The 23,772-nt window shown below is 37.2% G+C and overlaps 1 protein-coding gene across 2 annotated transcripts in view; it reads left to right on the forward strand.

The window, feature by feature from the left end:
- The first annotated feature begins 233 nt into the window (after window positions 1–233).
- The window catches only part of LOC128660082 (retinoic acid receptor responder protein 2), a 53,898-nt gene continuing 30,359 nt past the window's right edge, over window positions 234–23,772 (forward strand). The window contains exons 1-3 of one of the 2 annotated variants that reach the window (XM_053713696.1): window positions 234–471; window positions 15,294–15,398; window positions 19,998–20,105. In XM_053713696.1, coding sequence (XP_053569671.1) covers window positions 292–471; window positions 15,294–15,398; window positions 19,998–20,105 — 393 coding nt within the window. In that variant the 5' untranslated portion in view covers window positions 234–291. The remainder of the gene's footprint in view (window positions 472–15,293; window positions 15,399–19,997; window positions 20,106–23,772) is intronic. The other variant, XM_053713697.1, reaches the window with a different exon arrangement.

Genomic DNA, 23,772 nt, shown 5'->3' on the forward strand with positions numbered 1-23,772 from the left:
TACAGGATGTTATAGAACTGAAGGACACCATGCAGAAACTTGTATAGCATTTCTTATCTGGCCAAAGAAAGAAGCTGACAGTCCCCTTCCTATTAAAATGGAAACATAACTTACGCCAACCCTGGAATTTCCGTTTCACTTTTAATAATGTGTTTTAAGTTTCACCCTTTCCAAAGGTTGGTTTTGTTTTTGTACAAGGTAAACACGGGGAGTAAATAGAATCACAAGTTCAGTATTGTGCAGATTATCTGAAACTTGTCAGTGAGCTACAGAGATTAAACCATTGTCAAAATGAAGACTGTTACTATTAGCCTGTGGCTTATTCCAATGGCATTTGTGCTGTCTGTGGGGAGTCAGAGGCTGACAGATTTGCAGAAAAGGGCACTAACATCAGCTGTGGAAGACTTCCATAGAAAAGTCAACATTAATAATGCCTACAAACCTAGCCCTATACTGAAAGTGCAAGAAATGGTAAGTGCAATAATTAGATTTATATGAAATACAAATTCCAATTCCTAATACTGTAGGTTACATGTTGTGTTGCAGTATGGTCTGCACACCCCACATCCACAAATATATACAATGTATAGATATAGTTACTAGAAGGGAAAACATTAACCTGTATAGCTGCTTGAAACTTGACTTTTTGGGGAACACATTTGTTGAAACATTATGAGAGCATACTGAGATAGACTCAGGAGTGTGCATGTGATTTGAGCACTATATGAAACTCCTAGTTATAGGGAAGACTAACTCTGAGCACTATATAACAGGTGTCTGGACTTGAGCGAGTTAAGATCTAGTTTTTCACAGCTTTAGACAGTATGATCTACTTGTACTCCAATTTACAGAAGTCATAAGAGTGTGAATAGAGCACCCAAACCTGATGCACACTTTGCTGGGAAAAAGAAAGTGAGGGAGAAGGGCTGTGATATAGGATGTAGAGAAGACAGAATGACATACAGTAATGAGGAGGGGGAGAGGTGGGAATAAAATAAAAGGGGAGAAGAGAGGGAGAAAGTGAGAGCAAAAGAGAATAAGAGAGGACAAGAAAGAAAGAGAGAGGGGAAGAAAAAGGAGGAGAGAGGTGGTAGTAGAAGGATTGTGAATGGACCTAAACATGCTTATTTTTATGATTAGCAGGAAATGCATGTTTTTGTGTGACATTGGCTTACTGGCTGATAAGGACAACTCCCACAATTCTATTAGTGAACAGTGACGTGCCTTACAAGAATAGAACTAAAAAGGATTTCATTCTCAAAAAAAAAAAAAATTATAATACATTTTTAAGTATTTTCTTTAAGATGCAACAAAAATATTGAAAGAAAATGACAGTTAAAATACATTATTCAGATACAATTAAAAATAAAATACTTTTATTTTTATTTTATTTATTTATTTTTTCAAATATTTATTTATATCTCGAAAAAATACAATAACATACATTTCCATCTTTATATGCCGCGCAGGGTCAAATGTAAGTAGATAGAATACATAAGAAACAAAAAGATTTCTTTTTTTTTTTTTAAACACCAAATTATAACAAGAAAAAAGAAAACAACCTGCCGTGACCAATTTTTCCAACATATTGGAGTTTTTCTTATATTTTTTCATCAAAAATACCACTCAATCTATCACACTCACAAAATATCTCTAGAAAAAAAAAAACAATAAGATAAATTTTCCCCTTTAAATACTACGCAGGGTCAAACGTAAGGAAAAAGAAAGAAAAAAAAAAAAGAAAAAAAAAAGGGGGAAACCCAATTCTCTCTCCATTTCTTGGTTCTTAGCCCTATTTCTTAGTTCTTACCCCTGTCCTTTAATTCCAGTTCTCTCTATATTTCTTAGTTCTTAGCCCTATTCTTTGATTTATTTTATCCTTCCCTATAGTTAGTTATCCATGAATGTGGAAAAAGATCATGGCCCACTAGATCCATAAAGGTATTTGAAGACAAAAATGGAGTAAGGATAGCTTTTTGTATAGCTAGGGGGTAGGATTTAATAATTGGTAGCCAGCCACCTAAAAACAATTTTATTCTTTTTTCTGATATGGCTTTCAAATGAAATGATTCGTATATAATTTGAGTTTGAATCTCCTTCAGAATTTGGGAGAATCCAGGGGCTGACATGGATTTCCAATTTTTAACTATTTGAGATCTAACAGCTAGAATGATAGTATTTAAAGTATTTGCATAAAAAGACCTATTATTACCAATATCTAGTCAAAATATCTCATTAAGTGATAGCATAATCGTTGTCCTGTAATGTAGGTTAAACCAATATTCTATCCTACGCCAAAGTTGTATAATTTTAGGGCAGTACCAAAACATATGTAGGGTATCTGCTTTAGTATTCTTGCATCGGGGACAAGTCCCATTACTAGTAGGATAAAATTTGGCTAATCTAATGGGGGATAAATAAAAATTATTAACAAGTTTTAGATGAGATTCTCTCCAGCTCCTGGGAATTTCACATTTCTTTAGGTTTACCATACTTTGTTTAATTTTTTTCAACATCTATTAAAGGGAAAGCTTGACTCCAAGATACTATCAATTTATCTAAGAAAATTAACGTTTGTTTAGAGAGCATAATATCATACATGAGAGAAATAGAAGGGTTCCCTGTCGTAAATTTTTGAATAAATATATTAAGATCCGACCAAGCATTTAATCTATTCAAATCCCATTTTCAAGTATTAATAAAGTGACGCACCTGTAAATAGGCGAAAAAAATTAGATTTAGCTAACTGGAATTGCTGAGATAAATTTGCAAACTATATTATTTGTCCATTTTGTGGAAGAATCTGACAAATATATTTAAGATCTTTTCCAGCCCATTCTCTAAACACTATTTGATCAAGACCTGGAGGAAATTGTGGATTTCGGGAGAATGGGTAAGAATCCAGAAAATGTAAAATCTATTCCCAACATTGTACAGCATTTCTGCCAGGCTACAACAACATTTCTAATAGACATTAGGGAGGCTAAGTTAATTGGTAGTAGTTGTGAAGGGCAGTGTAATATTGCTTTTAAAGAAAAAGGACAAACCATGTGAGTCTCCATCTCAAGTGATGAGACCAGCTCTTTTTCTGTAATCCAATCCACCACCATTTTAATTAGACAAGCCCAATTATATAATTTAACATTAGGAAAAGCGAGACCAGCTGCCTCAAATTTTTGCATGAGTCTATCCAAGGAAATACGCGGTTTCCTGTTGTCCCAGATACATGGAACAGCAGGAATAAAATTTTCGCAAATCCTTAGTGAGAATAAAAAGAGGAAGGTTCGGAAGGGGATAAAGTAATCGCGGAAAAATAATTTTCTTAATTAGGTTAGTACGAGCCGTAATAGACAATCGGAATACAGACCATAATTCCAGATCCATTTTAATCTTCTGAAAAAGAGGTGTAAAATTTAACCGATACCAATTTTTTGGATTTTTATGTAGAACTATACCTAAATACGTAATCGCTTCCATCTCTTTAAATGGATGCTCTAAAAGACTATTTCTGGATTTATTAACCCACATGAGCTCGCTTTTGTTAAAATTGATTTTATATCCCGCAAATGAACTGAACTCATCCAAGCATTGCAGTACTGTGGGAATTGCATAGGATGTATTCTTTAAAAATAAAAGTAAATCATCTGCATAAAGCAAAATCCTTAAAGTGTAAGAGCCCATACTGATTCCCTCCAAAACACTTCTCAAGCGGATCGCTAGGGGTTCCAGGGCCAGGTTAAATAAAAGGGCGATAAGGGACACCCCTGTCTTGTTCCCCGCTCCAGGATAATTTTTTGAGAGAGAAGCCCGTTAACCATAAGAGAAGAGATTGGATTTGTATAAATTTTCTGAATGAACTGAGGAAATTGATTCCTAAAACTGAATTTCTCTAATACTCTAAATAAGTGGCTCCAGGAGATGGCATCAAATGCCTTCTCGGCGTCTAAAGTGAGGATTGCGTAATCATCTACAAGATTTTTTTTTCCCTTTATGTTTTAAATAGTTATAATAGTCCAGAAAGGTAACTACTTTGCGGATATTCTTGGTAGAAATCCTAGACTTCTTAAAACCTGTTTGGTCCGTGTGAATGATATTACCCAGAAATAAAGAAAGCCTGTCTGCTAAAATAGCCATTTAGATTTTGTAATCTGTATTAAGGACAGATATAGGCCTATATGAAGCCAGTTCTTCAGGGTTTTTACCTTTCTTAAGAATTAGAGTGATATTGGCAGCGGAAAAATAAGAGGAGATAGGATCATCCGTGTAAAAATACTTATTAAACAATTTTTCCAGTGTAGGAATAATTTCTGGAGCCAAAATTCTGTAGAATTCTGCCGGAAGGCAATCTGGGCCAGGAGCCTTATTTAATCACATCTTATTTATCATTTTTCCAATTTCCTCAGCAGATATTGGGGCATTGAGTAGTGTCAATTCGTCTTTTTGCATCTGGGCTAGGTTTATTTTAGACCAGAATCTATCTTGAACATATGTGTTAATATCCTGTCTAGAGTATAACTTCTGATAAAAAGAGAAAAAAACTCTATTAATCTCTTTTGTATCTGTGTAACGAGAATTATTTTCTTTCATAACCGGTATATAATTCTTTTTTTTTCTATTTCTAATTAATTTAGCTAAATGTTTAGTTGAGTCACTGTAAAGACCTCTAAAATGTACATTAATTTTAGCTTCTTTATTTTGAGATCTTTGTTCTAAGAAAACATCTCTCTCTCTTCTGGCTTCCTGGTATTTATTCCAACTATTTGGAGAATGGTCCTCAAAAAATCTTCTGTATGTGTTTCTAACTCTGTTGGATAACTGGATTTCTTGCATTTTAGACTTCTTTTTTTATTTATTAGATAGCTCTTGATTTCCCCTCTCAGAACTGCCTTGGCAGCTTCCCAAAAGATCTCAATGTTACTAAAATAAGAGATGTTATATGTACAATAATCTTTCCATTTTTGTTTAAGCCAGTTAGCGAATCTAGGATTATTTAGAAGATATCGAGGGAAAAATAAAGATTGCATTTTTTCTGTATGAGTGATTACAGAGGGGAGAGTTAAATATATTATTGCATGATCGGATATCAATATATCATCAATTCCTGCAATTATTTGCTCAATCGATAAAGATTCAGATACTAGAAAGAAATCAATTCTAGAAAAGGTTCTATGCGCTCTCGATTCACAAGTAAAGGTCAAGGAATCAGGATTTTTAACTCTCCAAATATCTACTAAAAAGAAAAGAAAGTCCTAAAATATTTAGCCATTTTTTTATATTCTTTAGCTTCTTTGTGATAGAACCTATCTAATTCAGGAATTAATGTAACATTAAAATCGCCTGCTAATATTAAATTCTCCCCAATAAAGGGAAAGATTTTAAATTTTATTTTCTCCCAGAAACTTCTACTGTTTTTATTTGGGCCGTATATGTTACATAAGACATATGGAGTCTGGTTAATCTGAATTTGGAGTATAATATACCTAGCCTCAGGATCTTTATGTATATGTAAAATTTTGTACTCTAATTCTTTATGTAATAAAAACGCCACATTTCCTATCTATACTTGCTGCGGCTATAACCTCACCTACCCATTTAATTTTAAGTTTTGCAGTTTCTACATCATTAAGATGTGTTTCCTGAATATAAACAATATCAGGTTTCTTATTTGCAAGAGTTTTTAATATAAGTTTTCGTTTCCTAGGGGAGGTTATTCCTCCAACATTCCATGACATATTTACTCCCATCATTTAAAAGAAGAACATATCTTCAAATTTAAAAATACTCTTAATCGTTTCTGGGTTATTTACTATCAAATGCCTTCGAAGAGAGAGAAGAGGGGGAAGAAAAGAAGAGAAAAAAAAAAGGAACCAACCACACCACACGTCCCATCCAGGGATCCACTTTCATACAACACACCTCCTGGCAGACCTTAAATGCATTTCTCATATAACATTTTTAAATTGCTAGTTTAGAAGTAACAAATTCTTTAATTTCTGGAATCTCCTGAAATGTGTATGTTATACCCTTGTCCTCTACTATGACCTTCGCTGGGTACACCATTCGAGCCTTAAATCCATTATTTATTAACTGAGTACAGTATGGGGCCATCGACTTCCTCTTCAAGGACGTCTCGTTGGAGAAGTCCTGAAAGAGTAAGATCTTATTGTTGCCAAACAAGATAGGGCCGTTCTTTCTAAAGAGTTTCAATAGTTCAATTTTGTCTTGGAATTTTAATACCTTAAAAATACACATTCTACTCTTAATTAGATTATCAGATTGCATTCTCTTTGCCCCTACTCTATGTGCTCTTTCTACAATCAACGGTAAATGTTCTGCTGGCATTCCTAATATTTGGGGTAGCTCTACAGAAGTAAATCTAATTAGGTCCTCGTATTCTGCAGTTTCTGGCAGACCCACAATACGTATGTTATTGCGCCTGGAGCGATCTTCCAGATCCTCCAGGCGCAATTGCATATTGTGAATTGCGGTATCTTGTTTCCGTATAGTTACTTCTTGTGTATTTACACGATCTTCAAGATCCGAAATTCTATTTTCTGCTTCACCGATTCTGGCAGAAAACTGCCTAACCTCAATGGAGAGATTTGATCATTCAGTGGTCATACCAGCAATTTCTTTTTTAATCATTTCAAATTGCGGTGAAAACACCGTAGATAATTGTGCTATTAACATTTGCATATCAAAAGAGGGAAGGGGTAGGTCCCCTTCTGTAGAATCCAAGCTAGTATCACTTGCTTTAGTTTTTTTTATCTTTAGCCTTGACAGGCATTGTAGGTGAATTCTTTTTCGCCAAAGTGACAAATTTTTCCATATATTTAAGTGCAAGTCAAATAGTGATTAAGAAAAATGTGCACAATATTATAAAAGTCACGCCGTAGCGTCGACTCATTAAACACAAGATAAAAAATTAAAAAAACATGTGAGTGAAAGACTTTTTTTTTTTTCCCTTTTTTTTCTTTTTTTTTTTTTTTTAATTGAATGTATGTGTAGTGTATCCCTTACCTAGGGACAAGAAGAAAAAAAGAGAAAAGGTGAAATAGGCCTGACAAAGCAATGTTCAGCGCGCAATTTTCTAGTGGAAGGGAAACTCTCCCCTTATAGGCTGTATTTCTGATGTATAGAGAAGACTAAAAAAAAAAAACAAAGCAAAATCAAAGTGGACCCAGAATATACCATTAGATTTACAATTCCACTTTCACTTTAAGTAAAGAACCTTAATATATATACAATCGTTTTAAATTCTAGAGAGCAGCAGCAGAAGATATAATAAACAAACAGGTCAGCCAAAAAAAAAAGAAAGCAAAACTTCACCCTTATAAGATAATAGGATAAAGAAGGCATTTTAAGCTGTATATAGCAATCTGAGAACAAAAGGCATGAAATCACAAGCATACATCAAGGCCCAATAATAGGCTTTGAAAGGAAAAAGCGAGTATTCTTATAGCCTTTAACAACATTGTGTCTTATTTTCCTTAATTAGTGCCCAAGAAAAGTTCTGTCTCTTTTTCAAAAGTTCTCTTTAGTACAGAAGAAAAGAAATTAGATCCCAGTAGATGGATTCAGCACTCTTTTTATCTCCAGGCTTCTGGGGTATATAATGTCCAGAAAGAACAAGAAGAGCTCACAGTTACTTTGTATAGGAGTATTATACCTCTTTAGTAGCCCCAAAGATAGCCAAAACTTCTTCAGAGTGTAACAATTTAACCCCTCAATGTAACAGTTGCCATACCACAGTACATGCAGGAAACAGGAGAAACAACAAAAAATAATAAGGCTTGTAATTGGAACTGGAGCCTCTGCAGATCTTACCACGGTCTGGTGCTAGTATTCTGACAGTAGCATAGCACCTTATCACCCTCACGGCATGTAGGAGACAGGCCCTTCGCACTTCTACAGCCGCCACCTCCCTGGTGCAGTCGGTCCGACCATCACGGATCCCTCTGCGAAGTGACGATCCACCTCACCAGTAGCGGCGTTATGCCGTTTTACTGTCAGTTGTACCTAAAAATGCTTTTGTCTGCTAGCTTCAATATTAATTCATTGTTTAGGAACTTATATACCGCTGTAAGGTCACCATGCACACGTTGTCACGTTATGATGTCATTAAACAATAGCAAACAAGTTGTGGTTGGAGCATTTGATCTGTTTTATGGATGCTGAGGTCTGGATGTCACGTAACCAGCTGGTTATACATATAGACCTAGATTTAATGAAACAAACCGATTAAACTAATGCCTTGCAGAAAAAAACTTCTTGAAACATCTTAAATTCTGCAATTCAAGGGGATCACGAAAACGCCTTCAATGGGTCATGGAACAAATATATATTGGGAAAAAAACACCCTCCATAAAACCGTCCACTTTAACAAATGCGCTATAGTAAACAAGAAAAGGGTAAAACAGAAATTTGAAAAAAAAAATCACCTTTTCATCTCACGGCGCACAGGATGAGTTCTGTTGTGAAAGATACTGGTACCACGAAACAAAGAAATGAATACGGGGAAAACATTTTAGATAACAGAAGCCCATGAATGTCTGCGGTCACCCCTTCATGTCGGCACAGTCTCCGAAACCTCTCATACTATCCATACTTTTCTACAACAAAACAAATATGAATATATTATACTTACAAACCTTATTTATAGCTTTTTATATTTAGAAACTTTTATCATTTCCGTTTTTCAAGCGTTTATTTGAAGTTGTTGTATTTATTTAAACTGCTTATCAATAGGTTCCCATTTCACATTCCGGATTTTAAGTAATTGAGCACTTAACTATTAATGGCAGGAACACCCACTAACAGTTATGTAGAAAACATTTGCAAACAAGATGTCACCTTTACAAACAAGTCCTTCAACTCCATTCTTGCCCCAAGTTAAAAGGCCTCATGATTAAAGCTATCAATAGTGCTTCTATTTTTTATTTCATATTAGAAGTTTAAAATTATTTTTGTTTGCACAAGCAGTAGTCTAGGAAGCGCTAACATTTGTATGTTAAGACAGTGCTAGTGGGCTAAATCCCTCAGAGTGAGACCAATTATTAGGCCCTTATATTCAAAGATTCTCCAGCTTGGAGAGAAATTGTAGTTCCGACTTCACAGGGGCTGAACTCACTGAATTTTCAAAAGAAAAGTGCAAAACTCTCCAGCACTGCAAGATCTGTCTCATTTATGTGTGTGAAGCACAGACAAGCCCAGTGCAATAAAGCACTGCATGCTATGAGAGTTTTGTCACTTACAGTTTTTGCTTTGTATTTTATCTTACTATACATTTAGGGGGTAGGTAAGGTAGCTGGCGACGGTGTGGGGGGATCACATTAGGGGGTTATACTTTTATTGTAGGTGGCGGCGGGGTCCGGGAGCGGCGGTTTAGGGGTTAAATACTTTATTAGGGATTGCGGCAGGGGATCGCGGTGTTAGGTTTATTTTGCAGGTAGTTTAGGGAGTTACGGGGCTCCAATAGAAAGCGTAAGGCTTACTACGGCTGCATTTTGTGGCGAGGTGAAAGTGGAGTAAGATTTCTCCATTTTCGCCACGTAAGTCCTTACGCTGTATATTGGATACCAAACTGCGCTGGTTTGGTATACCTGCCTATGGCCCAAAAAACTATGGGCGAAGGCAAAAATATACGGGCGTAACTTCGAGGTTACGCTGTATATGTGATACCAAACCAGCCCAAATTTTGGCGTCGCCGGCTTTTGCGGGCGACGCTGCATATCGGATCGGGCCCTTGATTTTTATTATCCCAGAGAGCTTCATTGCTTTCTATGGGAGGCACCTTTCATTTCTCTGGGATTTCCAGGTTCCTCACCCTTTCTTAGGCCTAGATTTGGAGTTTGGCGGTAAAAGGGCTGTTAACGCTCCGCGGGCTTTTTTCTGGCCGCACCATAAAATTAACTCTGGTATCGAGAGTTCAAACAAATGCTGCGTTAGGCTCCAAAAAAGGAGCGTAGAGCATTTTTACCGCAAATGCAACTCTCGATACCAGAGTTGCTTACGGACGCGGCCGGCCTCCAAAACGTGCTCGTGCACGATTCTCCCATAGGAAACAATGGGACTGTTTGAGCTGAAAAAAAACCTAACACCTGCAAAAAAGCAGCGTTCAGCTCCTAACGCAGCCCCATTGTTTGCTATGGGGAAACACTTCCTACGTCTGCACCTAACACCCTAACATGTACCCCGAGTCTAAACACCCCTACCCTTACACTTATTAACCCCTAATCTGCCGCCCCCACTATCGCTGACCCCTGCATATTTTTTTTAACCCCTAATCTGCCGCTCCGTAAACCGCCGCCACCTACGTTATCCCTATGTACCCCTAATCTGCTGCCCTAACATCGCCGACCCCTATATTATATTTATTAACCCCTAATCTGCCCCCCTCAACGTCGCCGACACCTGCCTACACTTATTAACCCCTAATCTGCCGAGCGGACCTGAGCGCTACTATAATAAAGTTATGAACCCCTAACCCGCCTCACTAACCCTATCATAAATAGTATTAACCCCTAATCTGCCCTCCCTAACATCGCCGACACCTAACTTCAATTATTAACCCCTAATCTGCCGACCGGAGCTCACCGCTATTCTAATAAATGTATTAACCCCTAAAGCTAAGTCTAACCCTAACACTAACACCCCCCTAACTTAAATATAATTTACATCTAATGAAATTAATTAACTCTTATTAAATAAATGATTCCTATTTAAAGCTAAATACTTACCTGTAAAATAAATCCTAATATAGCTACAATATAAATTATAATTATATTATAGCTATTTTAGGATTAATATTTATTTTACAGGCAACTTTGTAATTATTTTAACCAGGTACAATAGCTATTAAATAGTTAAGAACTATTTAATAGTTACCTAGTTAAAATAATAACAAATTTACCTGTAAAATAAATCCTAACCTAAGATATAATTAAACCTAACACTAGACTATCAATAAAATAATTAAATAAACTACCTACAATTACCTACAATTAACCTAACACTACACTATCAATAAATTAATTAAACACAATTCCTACAAATAAATACAATTAAATAAACTAGCTAAAGTACAAAAAATAAAAAAGAACTAAGTTACAGAAAATAAAAAAATATTTACAAACATAATAAAAATATTACAACAATTTTAAACTAATTACACCTACTCTAAGCCCCCTAATAAAATAACAAAGCCCCCCAAAATAAAAAATTCCCTACCCTATTCTAAATTAAAAAAGTTACAAGCTCTTTTACCTTACCAGCCCTGAACAGGGCCCTTTGCGGGGCATGCCCCAAGAATTTCAGCTCTTTTGCCTGTAAAAGAATAAATACAATACCCCCCCCCCCAACATTACAACCCACCACCCACATACCCCTAATCTAACCCAAACCCCCCTTAAATAAACCTAACACTAAGCCCCTGAAGATCTTCCTACCTTGTCTTCACCATACCAGGTTCACCGATCCGTCTTGAAGAGCTCCTCCGATGTCCTGATCCAAGCCCAAGCGGGGGCTGAAGAGGTCCATGATCCGGTCAAAGTCTTCATCCAAGCGGGGCAGAAGAGGATCTTCCATCCGATTGAAGTCATCATCCAGGCGGCATCTTCTATGGTCTTCCATCCGGAGCGAAGCGGCAGGATCCTGAAGACCTCCAGCGCGGAACATCCATCCGGACCGACGACTGAACGACGAATGACTGTTCCTTTAAGGGACGTCATCCAAGATGGCGTCCCTCGAATTCCGATTGGCTGATAGGATTCTATCAGCCAATCGGAATTAAGGTAGGAATTTTCTGATTGGCTGATGGAATCAGCCAATCAGAATCTAGTTCAATCCGATTGGCCGATCCAATCAGCCAATCAGATTGAGCTCGCATTCTATTGGCTGATCGGAACAGCCAATAGAATGCGAGCTCAATCTGATTGGCTGATTGGACCTCTTCAGCCCCCGCTTGGGCTTGGATCAGGACATCGGAGGAGCTCTTCAGGACGGATCGGTGAACCTGGTATGGTGAAGACAAGGTAGGAAGATCTTCAGGGGCTTAGTGTTAGGTTTATTTAAGGGGGGTTTGGGTTAGATTAGGGGTATGTGGGTGGTGGGTTGTAATGTTGGGGGGGGGGTATTGTATTTATTCTTTTACAGGCAAAAGAGCTGAAATTCTTGGGGCATGCCCCGCAAAGGGCCCTGTTCAGGGCTGGTAAGGTAAAAGAGCTTGTAACTTTTTTAATTTAGAATAGGGTAGGGAATTTTTTATTTTGGGGGGCTTTGTTATTTTATTAGGGGGCTTAGAGTAGGTGTAATTAGTTTAAAATTGTTGTAATATTTTTATTATGTTTGTAAATATTTTTTTATTTTCTGTAACTTAGTTCTTTTTTATTTTTTGTACTTTAGCTAGTTTATTTAATTGTATTTATTTGTAGGAATTGTGTTTAATTAATTTATTGATAGTGTAGTGTTAGGTTAATTGTAGGTAATTGTAGGTAGTTTATTTAATTATTTTATTGATAGTCTAGTGTTAGGTTTAATTATATCTTAGGTTAGGATTTATTTTACAGGTAAATTTGTTATTATTTTAACTAGGTAACTATTAAATAGTTCTTAACTATTTAATAGCTATTGTACCTGGTTAAAATAATTACAAAGTTGCCTGTAAAATAAATATTAATCCTAAAATAGCTATAATATAATTATAATTTATATTGTAGCTATATTAGGATTTATTTTACAGGTAAGTATTTAGCTTTAAATAGGAATCATTTATTTAATAAGAGTTAATTTATTTCGTTAGATAAAAATTATATTTAACTTAGGGGGGTGTTAGTGTTAGGGTTAGACTTAGCTTTAGGGGTTAATACATTTATTAGAATAGCGGTGAGCTCCGGTCGGCAGATTAGGGGTTAATAATTGAAGTTAGGTGTCGGCGATGTTAGGGAGGGCAGATTAGGGGTTAATACTATTTATGATAGGGTTAGTGAGGCGGGTTAGGGGTTCATAACTTTATTATAGTAGCGCTCAGGTCCGCTCGGCAGATTAGGGGTTAATAAGTGTAGGCAGGTGTCGGCGACGTTGAGGGGGGCAGATTAGGGGTTAATAAATATAATATAGGGGTCGGCGATGTTAGGGGCAGCAGATTAGGGGTACATAGGGATAACGTAGGTGGCGGCGATTTGCGGTCGGAAGATTAGGGGTTAATTATTTTAAGTAGCTGGCGGCGACGTTGTGGGGGGCAAGTTAGGGGTTAAGAAATATAATATAGGGGTCGGCGGGGTTAGGGGCAGCAGATTAGGGGTACATAAGTATAACGTAGGTGGCGGTCGGCAGATTAGGGGTTAAAAATTTAAATCGAGTGGCGGCGATGTGGGGGGACCTCAGTTTAGGGGTACATAGGTAGTTTATGGGTGTTGGTGTACTTTAGAGCACAGTAGTTAAGAGCTTTATGAACCGGCGTTAGCCAGAAAGCTCTTAACTCCTGCTATTTTCAGGCGGCTGGAATCTTGTCGTTAGAGCTCTAACGCTCACTGCAGAAACGACTCTAAATACCAGCGTTAGAAAGATCCCATTGAAAAGATAGGCTACGCAAATGGCGTAGGGGGATCTGCGGTATAGAAAAGTCGCGGCTGAAAAGTGAGCGTTAGACCCTTTAATCACTGACTCCAAATACCAGCGGGCGGCCAAAACCAGCGTTAGGAGCCTCTAACGCTGGTTTTGACGGCTACCGCCGAACTCCAAATCTAGGCCTTAGAAAATTCAGTGAGTTCTGCCCCTGTGAAGTCAGCACTATAATCTTTCTCCATACTAGAGAATGTTTTATTATCTTGCCTATAGAAAGTAATGACACTCTCTGGGAAACTGATCCTGACAGTTTTTCAGTTTTAATTAAAATAAAAGACATACAGAGTGCATTCTAATCTATAAAATACACACATATATATATATATATATATATATATATATATATATATATATATATATATATATATATATATATACACAAAGTATGAGTCTAATTTATTAAAGTTGCACAGAAACTGTAAATGCATAATCAGAATTTGAAAAATCACAATCCTAAATACACTGCTGTATACAAAATAAAATACAAAATAGAAAGCGCAACGTTTAAATGTAATAAAATGTAATCTAAAGTGTAAATTGATATAAAATACAAAGCACAGTGTGTAAATGCAGCAGAACTTTCATGTCATGCAGCGCTATATTGCACTGGGCTTGTCTCTCCTTCACATACAGAAATGCAGGGAAAGCCCCTTGGAGAAGTAAAGCAAAATCTGCCTTTTGAATATTTCACTAGGGATCTCGCAGTGATGGAGGATCATTTTAAAATATCTCACCTGAGTGGAGAGGTTTTGAATATTTGGGCACAAGAGAGAACAATGGGAAATTAACATTGTATTATCTCTCTGTGTCACCCTGATTACTTTTAAACCATTTTGTTTACATAGCTTTTCTATAATGCTCCGGAATCTGTTGGTGTTCTACAAATAACTGATAATAATAATATAACCAGAACTTAAAGGGACATTTTACTTTAAAATATTCTCCCCTTTATTCCTTTAATGTATTGCTAATGGTCCATTTTACCTGAAGTGTATTTAATTGTTTTCAAACAACTCTATTACCTTTATTTTGTTATTTGAAATAACTGATTTGCCTATTGAAACTGCCACCTACACTGACATTATGAATTGAGATGTATCCTCTGTTGAAAATCTATGCAAATGGGAGACAATAGTACTAATCAACCTTCCAGTTGGGGGGGGGGGGTATTAGATATCAAGTTTTTGTATATGAAATAGCTGGTTGTGCTCATTGAATTCCCAGCCATAATTACCAAATCAGTACCTAACTATTAGGCTGTGTGGTTAGACATAGATAAAATGAGCAGATCTTCTTTACTGGCAAGCTAAGCCGATTTATATGGGAATTCCGTTGAGAACAATATGTGGTTTTAATGAGCAACACCAAATGCAAAAATAAACATAATGGAATTATTTCCCATACATTCAATTCTATGTAAAAGGTATAGCAAGTTATTTGGAACATGTTAGGGGAAATACATTTTATAGTACATTGTTCCTTAAAGTAATGATATTGTTAGTATATAAAGGTAAATGATCTATTTGTAAACAATTTAATACACTCCAGCAAGTAAAATGGATCATTGGGAACAAATGGGGAGTAAAAAAGCACAGAACCTTGTTTCTTTAAGCTGTTAAGTTGTCATGTTGCTGCTGATCACACCAGAGTAACTACCTCCTCTGTTGCAGGATTTATCTGATGGAAAGTTTGTCCAACTGCAATTTCATATGAAGCAGACAGGGTGCAAAAAACAGGACCGGAATAAAAAGAACTGTAGGATCCTTCGTTCTGGGGTAAATCTAATGAGTAATGTTTAAAGTAAAATCTTTCAGTATAGCACTTACTTTGTCTAAAAAGTGTATATCCATTCCTGAGGCTTCCTAGTCCAGTTTAGGGTTTTGTTTAGACCGACAAATGTCTAGATTACAAGTAGAGCACAAATGTTTATTAGTGCTATTGAGCACTGACTCTGATCAAGTTAAAGCAATAGCGCTCTTATTCTTGTGCTCATAAGTTAAAAGTGAAATGGATGTGCTTGAGCGAAAGCCTCATGGGCACTGATATCTGGAGGTCAGATAGCCACGCTATATCTCTCACATCAACTTCTATATGGTATGGTACAAAAGTATATTCTGGCTTTTACTCGAACGCTAACCCAAATGTGCGCTAAAGCCAAAATCGCATTAGGAAATAGTTATAGGGATATGACAGAGCATACCATTTAAAAAAAGTTTCCAATTTACTTTGATTTTCAAATTTGCTTTCCTCCCATGATATTCTTTGTTGAAGAGATACCTAGGTAGATATCTGGAGCAATATAATGCTGCCTTCTAGTGCTCTTGCAAATGAATAACATTCTTGCAAAACTGCTGCCATATAGTGCTCAAGACGTGTACGTTTCCATCAAAAGATATCACGAGAATGAAGACAATTTGGTAATAGAAGTAATTTAGAAAGTTGTTTAAAATTGTATGTTCTACCTGAATTATGAAAGAAAAACTTTGGGTTTCATGTCCCCTTAAAGGGACAGTCTAGTTAAAATTAAACTTTCATGATTCAGATAGGACATGTAATTTTAAACAACTTTACAATTTACTTTTTTCATTTGATATTCTTTGTTGAAAGCTAAACCTAGGTAGGCTCATATGCCAATTTCTAAGCATTTGAAGGCTGCCTCTTATCTCAGTTTATCCTGGCAGTTTTTGCGGCTTGACAGTGCTAGTTCATGTGTGCCATACAGATAACATTGTGCTCACACCCATGGAGTTATTTATGAGTCAGCACTGATTGTCTAAAATGCAAGTCTGTCAAAAGAACTGAAACATGGGGGCAGTCTGCAGATGCTGAGATACAAGGTAATCACAGAGGTAAAAAGTATATTAATATAACTGAGTTGGTTGTGCAAAACTGGTGAATGTGTAATAATGGGATTATCTATCTTTTTAAACAATAAAAACCTGGAGTAGAATGTCCTTTTAAATTACCTGTCTTCTCTACTGCAAGGAAAATGTTATTGTTATTTATATTTATATATATAAATATATATTTACTTCTATTGACTTGGCTTAGTTTTCTTGGTATCCTTTGTTAAAGAGTAATCCTAGGTGAACTCAGGAGCATGTACATGCCTATAGCCATCAGGCAGAAGTGTTTGCAATAATGTTTATAGCAATGTTATACATAGTTGCAAACACTGTAGCCACAGATTGCTGAAGACACATGTATGCTCCTAAGCTACTATCTTTATACCTAGGGTTTATATCAATGTTCGACATGATTACGAACACTGCTGTTATAGAATGCTGGACACATGCATGCTCCTTAACCCCTTAAGCACTGGGCATTTCAGACAAAAACTTTCCCAAAAGACCAGAGCATTTTTGCCATCAGTACATTTAAACAGAAATAGAGCCTTTTTATATTTACCTATCAAAACTATATCTTTTTTTTAGTAGACAACCCAAAGTATTGATCTAGGCCCATTTTGGTATATTTCATGCCACTATTTCACCGCCAAATGCAATTAAATAAAAAAAAAATGTTAACTTTTTCACAAACTTTAGGTTTCTCACAAAAATTATTTACAAATAGCTTGTGCAATCATGGCACAAATGGTTGTAAATGCTTCTATCGGATCCCCTTTGTTCAGAAATAGCAGACATATATGGCTTTGTAATTTCTTTTTGGTAATTAGACGGCCACTAAATGCTGCGCACCACACTTGTATTATGCCCAGCAGTGATGGGGTTAATTAGGTAGCTTGAAGGGTTAATTTTAGCTTTAGTGTATAGATCACCCTCCCACCTGACACATCCCACCCCCTGATCCCCCTGTAATACCTCACAAACAGCTCTCTTTACCCCACAATGGTCACCCCCCCATCTTAAGTACTGGCAGTACTTTTAAAATAAAAGGCTTTTTTTTTTTTTAAATATATATATATATATATATATATATATATATATATATATCATTTAAAAAAATATTTTCTGAAGTGTAGGATCCCCCTCCATGCCGCTCTCATTGGTTAGCCGTGATAGCCGTAGTGGTCTCGCCCACCTCCCGCCCCCCTCCAGCGATGGGCCACCCACCTTCCTCCTTAACCTCCCACCCACCAATAATCGGCACCACCGCTACCCGATGCAGAGAAGGCCACAGAGTGGCCCTTTCTGCATCGGTACCTCTGCCGTCTATTTCTGCACTTCCCCAGTAGCGAGATTGTGGCAGAGACAGGCCCAGGACGTTAAGTGACGTTAACGGCTTAACAACTAACGTCATACAGGGTACAGTACTGGTCGTTAAGGGGTTAACTTCTTTCAGCTTCACTAGATTTACTGTTCAACAAAGGATATCAAGAGAACAAAGCAAATTTGATAATAGAAGTAAATGGGAAAGTTATGTGAAAATGCATGTTTTATCTGAAAGTTTAATTTGGAATTTACTGTCTCTTTAACCAATTAATAGATTTTGTGGCTCATCCCTACATTTGGCAGTATAATTTATCATGTAATATACAGTGGTCAGCATAAATGAATACGCCCCTTTTAAAAAGTAAGATTATAATCAATATCTCAATGGACATAAGAACAACTGAGTTTTCTAAAACATTTGGTTAGCTCATTACATGAAAGTAAGGTTAATAATATAACTTAGAGTAGAAAATCTTTAGGTTTACTCAAAGTAGGTGATGCACAAATGAATACACCCCACAACAAAAACTACTACATCTAGTATTTTGTAAGGACAGCACCAAGTCTTCTAGGCATGGAATGAACAAGTTGGCGACTTATTGCAAAATCTTTTTCCATTCTTCAAGAACAGCCTCTTTTAGAGCCTGGATGCTAGCTGGATAGTGATGCGCAACTTGTCTCTTCAGAATTCCCCATAGGTGTTCAGTTGGGTTAGATCAGGAGACATACTTGGCCACTGCATCACATTCTTCTTCAGAAATGCAACAGTGGCCTTAGATGTGTGCTTTTGATCATTATCATGTTGGAAAACGATCAAGGGCACAGAGTGATGGTAGCATCTTCTTTCAATATAGAGCAGTACATCTGTGAATTCATGATACCATCAATGAAATGCAGCTCCCCGACACCAGCAGCACTCATGCTGCCCCACAGAAGGACACTGCCACCACCAAGTTTCACTATAAGCACCATGCATTTTTTATTGTACTCCTCACACAGTTTTGAAGCCATCAGTTCCAAAAACATTTAGCTTGGTCTCATCACTCCAGAGTAAAGACTCCCAGTAGTCTTCTTCTTTTTCAGCATGTGTCCTGGTAAATTCTAGGCAAGCTTTTTGTGCATGGGCTTTAGAAGAGGCTTTATTCGTGGATGACACCCATGCATGCCATTGATCTGCAGTGTACTGCGTATTGTGTCATGGGAAACAATCACCACCATTTGGCTTTCTACTTCTTTAGCTAACTGCAATGAACTTGCATGGTGATTTTCTTCAACCCTTCTCATCAGAAGACGCTACTGTTGAGGTGTTAACTTCCGTTGACAGCCTGGGCGTCTCTGTGAGATGTTTGCAGTTCCATCTTTGTTACATGTTTGTATCACTTTTGCTACAGTTTTCTGACTGATAAATAAAGCTTTGCTGATCTTCTTGTAGCCTTCACCTTTCTTGTGTAAAGAAATTATTTTCTTTCTTAGGCCTTGTGACATTTCTCTTCCATGTGGTGCCATTGCTGACAGCATGACATGGGAAGGGGTTTTCTTTGGTAAGTGATGCCCTTTTATAATCAACTGCTGGACACCTGTTTAATGAATAATTAGACTCACCTGCAGTTGAATTCTTGTTAATTAGGAATTTGTTGTCAGATATTTAGCTTTGCTCCTATGACTTTCATTGGGGTTTATTCATTTTTGCAACATGGTCTTAAATGAATTTGTTGGGAAAAAATACTTTGTTGTGGGTTCAAATTATCAAATATTGGTTGCAACCAATGGCCCGCATTTGTGGGAGTATTTTGTAGTATAGTGTACCATAGAATATGTTTTATCTGAAAGGTAAGTAAAGGTTTTATGAGAAATCTGTTGGGGTGTACTCATTTATGCTGAGCACTGTAAATTCAGCACATGCTGGGCCAGATTAGTGAGCGAAAGAATGAGGAGTGTCCCTTTAAGTATTCCTAACACACCGGCTTTAGCACAGTTGGTCTAACGTAGTGTTCAGAGTGCCCCATAGAAGTCAGTAGGCAGAAGGAGTTAGCGATAACCAAAGTCCTGAGTCTTTCTTTTGCGCGCTACCTTTTTAATTTCAACTTGCAATACGCACACTAACCCGGCACTCGAGATGAAAAAAATGAGCATGCCATTTGTAATCTGGCCCGTAATATTGCTGAACTTCTGCTACTGTGTTAATGTTTCTTGTCTTTTCAGAGTGCTGAAAATTGTTTTGCCTGCTACGTATTTCAGAATGGTTCAAACAGAGATTGGATCAAACAGAGAGAGTACATTGATTGCCTCCCTGAAGCCTCTCTGACATTGGTAAATATTGTGTGTATATTAACAAATTATTATTATTAATAATTATTTTTAATTAAAATTATTATTAATATTATTAATGTCTATCCTCACTTAATCAGTTATAGAAAACTCTCTTGCTCTTGTACATTGTAGACACTATCAATACTGATAAATTAGCTATCGTTGTTTTTTGGTTCCATGTAGGAATGGGGAAACTAAACCTAGAATCCTGGGAAAATTCTGAGAAAAGCCCATGGGGCCGATTTATTAAGTGTCGGACGGACATTATCCGCTATAGCAGTTCTGATAAACTGCTTGTGCAATACCGCCCCCTGCAGATTCTCGGCTAGCGGGGGATGTCAATCAGCCTGATCGTATTCTATTGGGCTGATTGCTGTATGCTGCCGCAGAGGTGGTGTACGAGTTAAGGAGCAGCGGTTTTAAGACTGCTGCTTCTTAAAGGGACACTGAACCCAAATTTTTTCTTTTGTGATTCAGATAGAGCATGCAATTTTTAGCAAATCTGTAATTTACTCCTATTATCAATTGTTCTTTGTTCTCTTGCTATCTTTATTTGAAAAAGAAGGCATCTAAGCTTTTATTTGTTTCAAAACTCTGAACGGCACTTTTTTATTGGTGGATGAATTTATCCACCAATCAGCAAGAACAACCCAGGTTGTTCACCAAAAATGGGCCAGCATCTAAACTTACATTCTTGCATTTCAAATAAAGATACCAAGAGAATAAAGAAAATTTGATAATAGGAGTAAATTAGAATGTTGCTTAAAATTACATGCTCTATCTGAATCACGAAAGAAAAAATTGGGGTTCAGTGTCCCTTTAACTCTTGTTTCTGTCGAACCTGAAGGCTCACGTCGAAACAGCTACATTAGGCAGCAATCGGGGGATGATAAATCGGCCCCCATGTCTTATGTGTTCTGCAAAATAATCCAATCTAAGTGTAAGAAAACATATTTTACTGTTATGTGATGTCTGTAATTTGGGTATTTTAACAAATTAATTTCACTTCAAATGAATTGAAATATCAAAGGAAGACCTAAATTATCTGAGTTGAATATAAAATCTGCATTTACATAGTTACTAATAATGAATTATCGGCGGCTATTAAGCCTTTATTTTTTCATTTTTAATGCTTAACATTTCTCGCCTGTTTACATAGTATTCTTTTTTGCTAAGCACTCCCTAAATATCGCGCCGGTTTACTATTTATCATCTCGCATTGAAATCAATCACTGCACAAATTATCGTTTTACTACTGTCAAACTTTGCACTGATTTAAGTCTCACAAAAGGAGACAGTAAGACACAAAGATGGGGCAAAATAATGTGAACAATTTTTACAAACATTGTGGTGTTTAGAATGATCCCTTTGTACATTGTTAAGGGAAAATAATAATTTACTTGTGTAAAATGAACTGTCCTGATTTGTGGAAAACAATCTGAACGGCATTTGTTGTCACTGGCCTTATAGGTTGATCAGGAACTGGTACCCTGTAGCAGCAAAACAGCAAATCCTTAAAAGCATGACCTCTAGGGGAACCTGGAGATGAGGACAGGATCTTAGGAGATCTGTTGTGGAACGGGGGCTTTCGTAATGAAAAAAAACAAACAAAGTCCAAGCAATGAGTACAAGAGGAGCAGGCAAAAGTAAGGTCAGGCTGTCTGAGGTCAGCACAGGCAGCAAAGGTTCATAAACAGATGCATTTAGTCAAGAAAAGTAAGCTAGGAAATACAATGACAGGGAAGGGCCAGGAAGCAGGTATACAGGGGAGGAACAAGTGCAAGAGCAGAAACAGGAGGAATAGCAGGGTCTGAGTCTTGAACAAGAGCAGAGCACCAGGTAACCTTAGCGAAAGCTTCAGAATAACCAACTCACCGAGTGCACTTAGGACTTTTATAGGGATTTCCTGTTCACAAGGACAGCCTCTTTCTATAACTATAATAACTAGTATTTATATTTCTAGAGGTGGAGTGTCCCCTAACTCCATAAACGAAGCTTTGTGCGATGCCTTCTTAGCACATACTTGCAGCAATTCTGGAGGAGCTGGCATAAAAGAGCAAGGACAGCTACAGTATGGCATGAAGGATGTCAAGGGCGAAGCTGGTAGAGAGGAGCAGGTAAGGGACTTCACCCGTAGCCCCCACAGTGCTACTTTTGGGCACAAACTGGGGCAGGCCAACCGGTATGCCTTCTGTGGAGGGCCCTTACTTTAGCTGGAATATGGACATTCCTAGCAATCACAGACGGTTTCTCGGGGCCATACACCTTCAAGCGCACTAGATACTCCAAACAACCTCGGCAACCTCTTAGATCTTATATTCTTCTGAGCCATCTACAACAACAGGTGCTGGAGGTATAGTGGTTCTATTGAAGAGTGGATCTGCTCTCCAGGGGTTGAGCAACTAAACATGAAGCACAGGATGAATCTTGTAGATCTCTGGGAGTTTTAGCCGCACGGTCACAGGGTTGAGGACTTCTATCACCATGAATAGGCCAATGAATTGAGGACCCATTTTTTTAGAAGGACAGGAAATCTGTTGTTTGGTAGTAGAAATCCACACCTTGTGACCATGGTTGCAGGAGGGTGTGGGATTGCATTTGTTTTGTCTGCCTGAGACCTGTATTGTTTTTGAGCAACCAGGAAGGCTAGATAGATCAAATTTCATTGGCATTAAAGGGAATTGAGTCTTCAGGAAACATCAGGAACTTCAGCAGAGCATGGCAGATCCAGAAGTGCAGCTGGCTGTAATCCACATTTAGCAAATATTGATGTGTAGAATCCAAACACTCATACCACCACTCCAGGCTGTTTTGAGCTTCCAACCCAGAAAGGCATCACTAAAAAATTCCCCCAGCTTGAAGTGCTGATAACACGGTTTATCAGACCGCAAGCTAAAAGCCAGGCAGAAAATAGAAAAACGGCACTACAAGGTGTGCTGAAAAATAAAATAACAATTTTATTGCATCCAAATTAAAAACAGCTACATGCAGACAGGGTAGCATCTAGTAGAGTAGGAATCTGACGCGCTTTGCGTCCCCTAGTGGTGCTTACTCATAGACTTACCTCTGTTACACTATACTTTTATACCAAACAGTATTAACCCTTTACAAACAATACCATAAAATACAGATGAACAACCCTTAACCAGGCACTTATATTACACAGTAAAGACACTTTGATGCAGGATTAAAAGACTAAACTAATAATATTGCTGACATTCCTATTTCAAGTAAGGAAACAATGATAACCTTAACTCTTTGATATTAGTTATCTTTAAAATATTTAATGTCACATTTTCTATTCGTGCCTGATAGGACCAATATTTGTAATTTTAGGCTAAAAAAAATCCTTCTTCTCTAAAATAGTATTCTTGTTTCCACCTCTAGATGGTATCCTAGCAATATCAATTATTTGTACTGCTAGCTCTGCTTTGTTGGTAAGATGATAATTATTAAAACAATTGGGTACTGCAGAATCCATATTATAATTTTTAGTATCCCTTACATCAGGGGTCAGAAACCTTTGGCACCCCAGATGTTTCAGAACTACATTTCCCATGATACTCAGCCAGCCTAAAGTGCATCTGAGCATCATGGGAAATGTAGTTCTAAAACATCTGGGGTGCCAAGGTTGCTGACCCCTGCCTTAAATTTTCTCCAAATTTTG

This window comes from Bombina bombina, chromosome 5 (assembly GCF_027579735.1).
Source record: "Bombina bombina isolate aBomBom1 chromosome 5, aBomBom1.pri, whole genome shotgun sequence".
NCBI classification, from domain to species: Eukaryota; Metazoa; Chordata; class Amphibia; order Anura; family Bombinatoridae; genus Bombina; species Bombina bombina.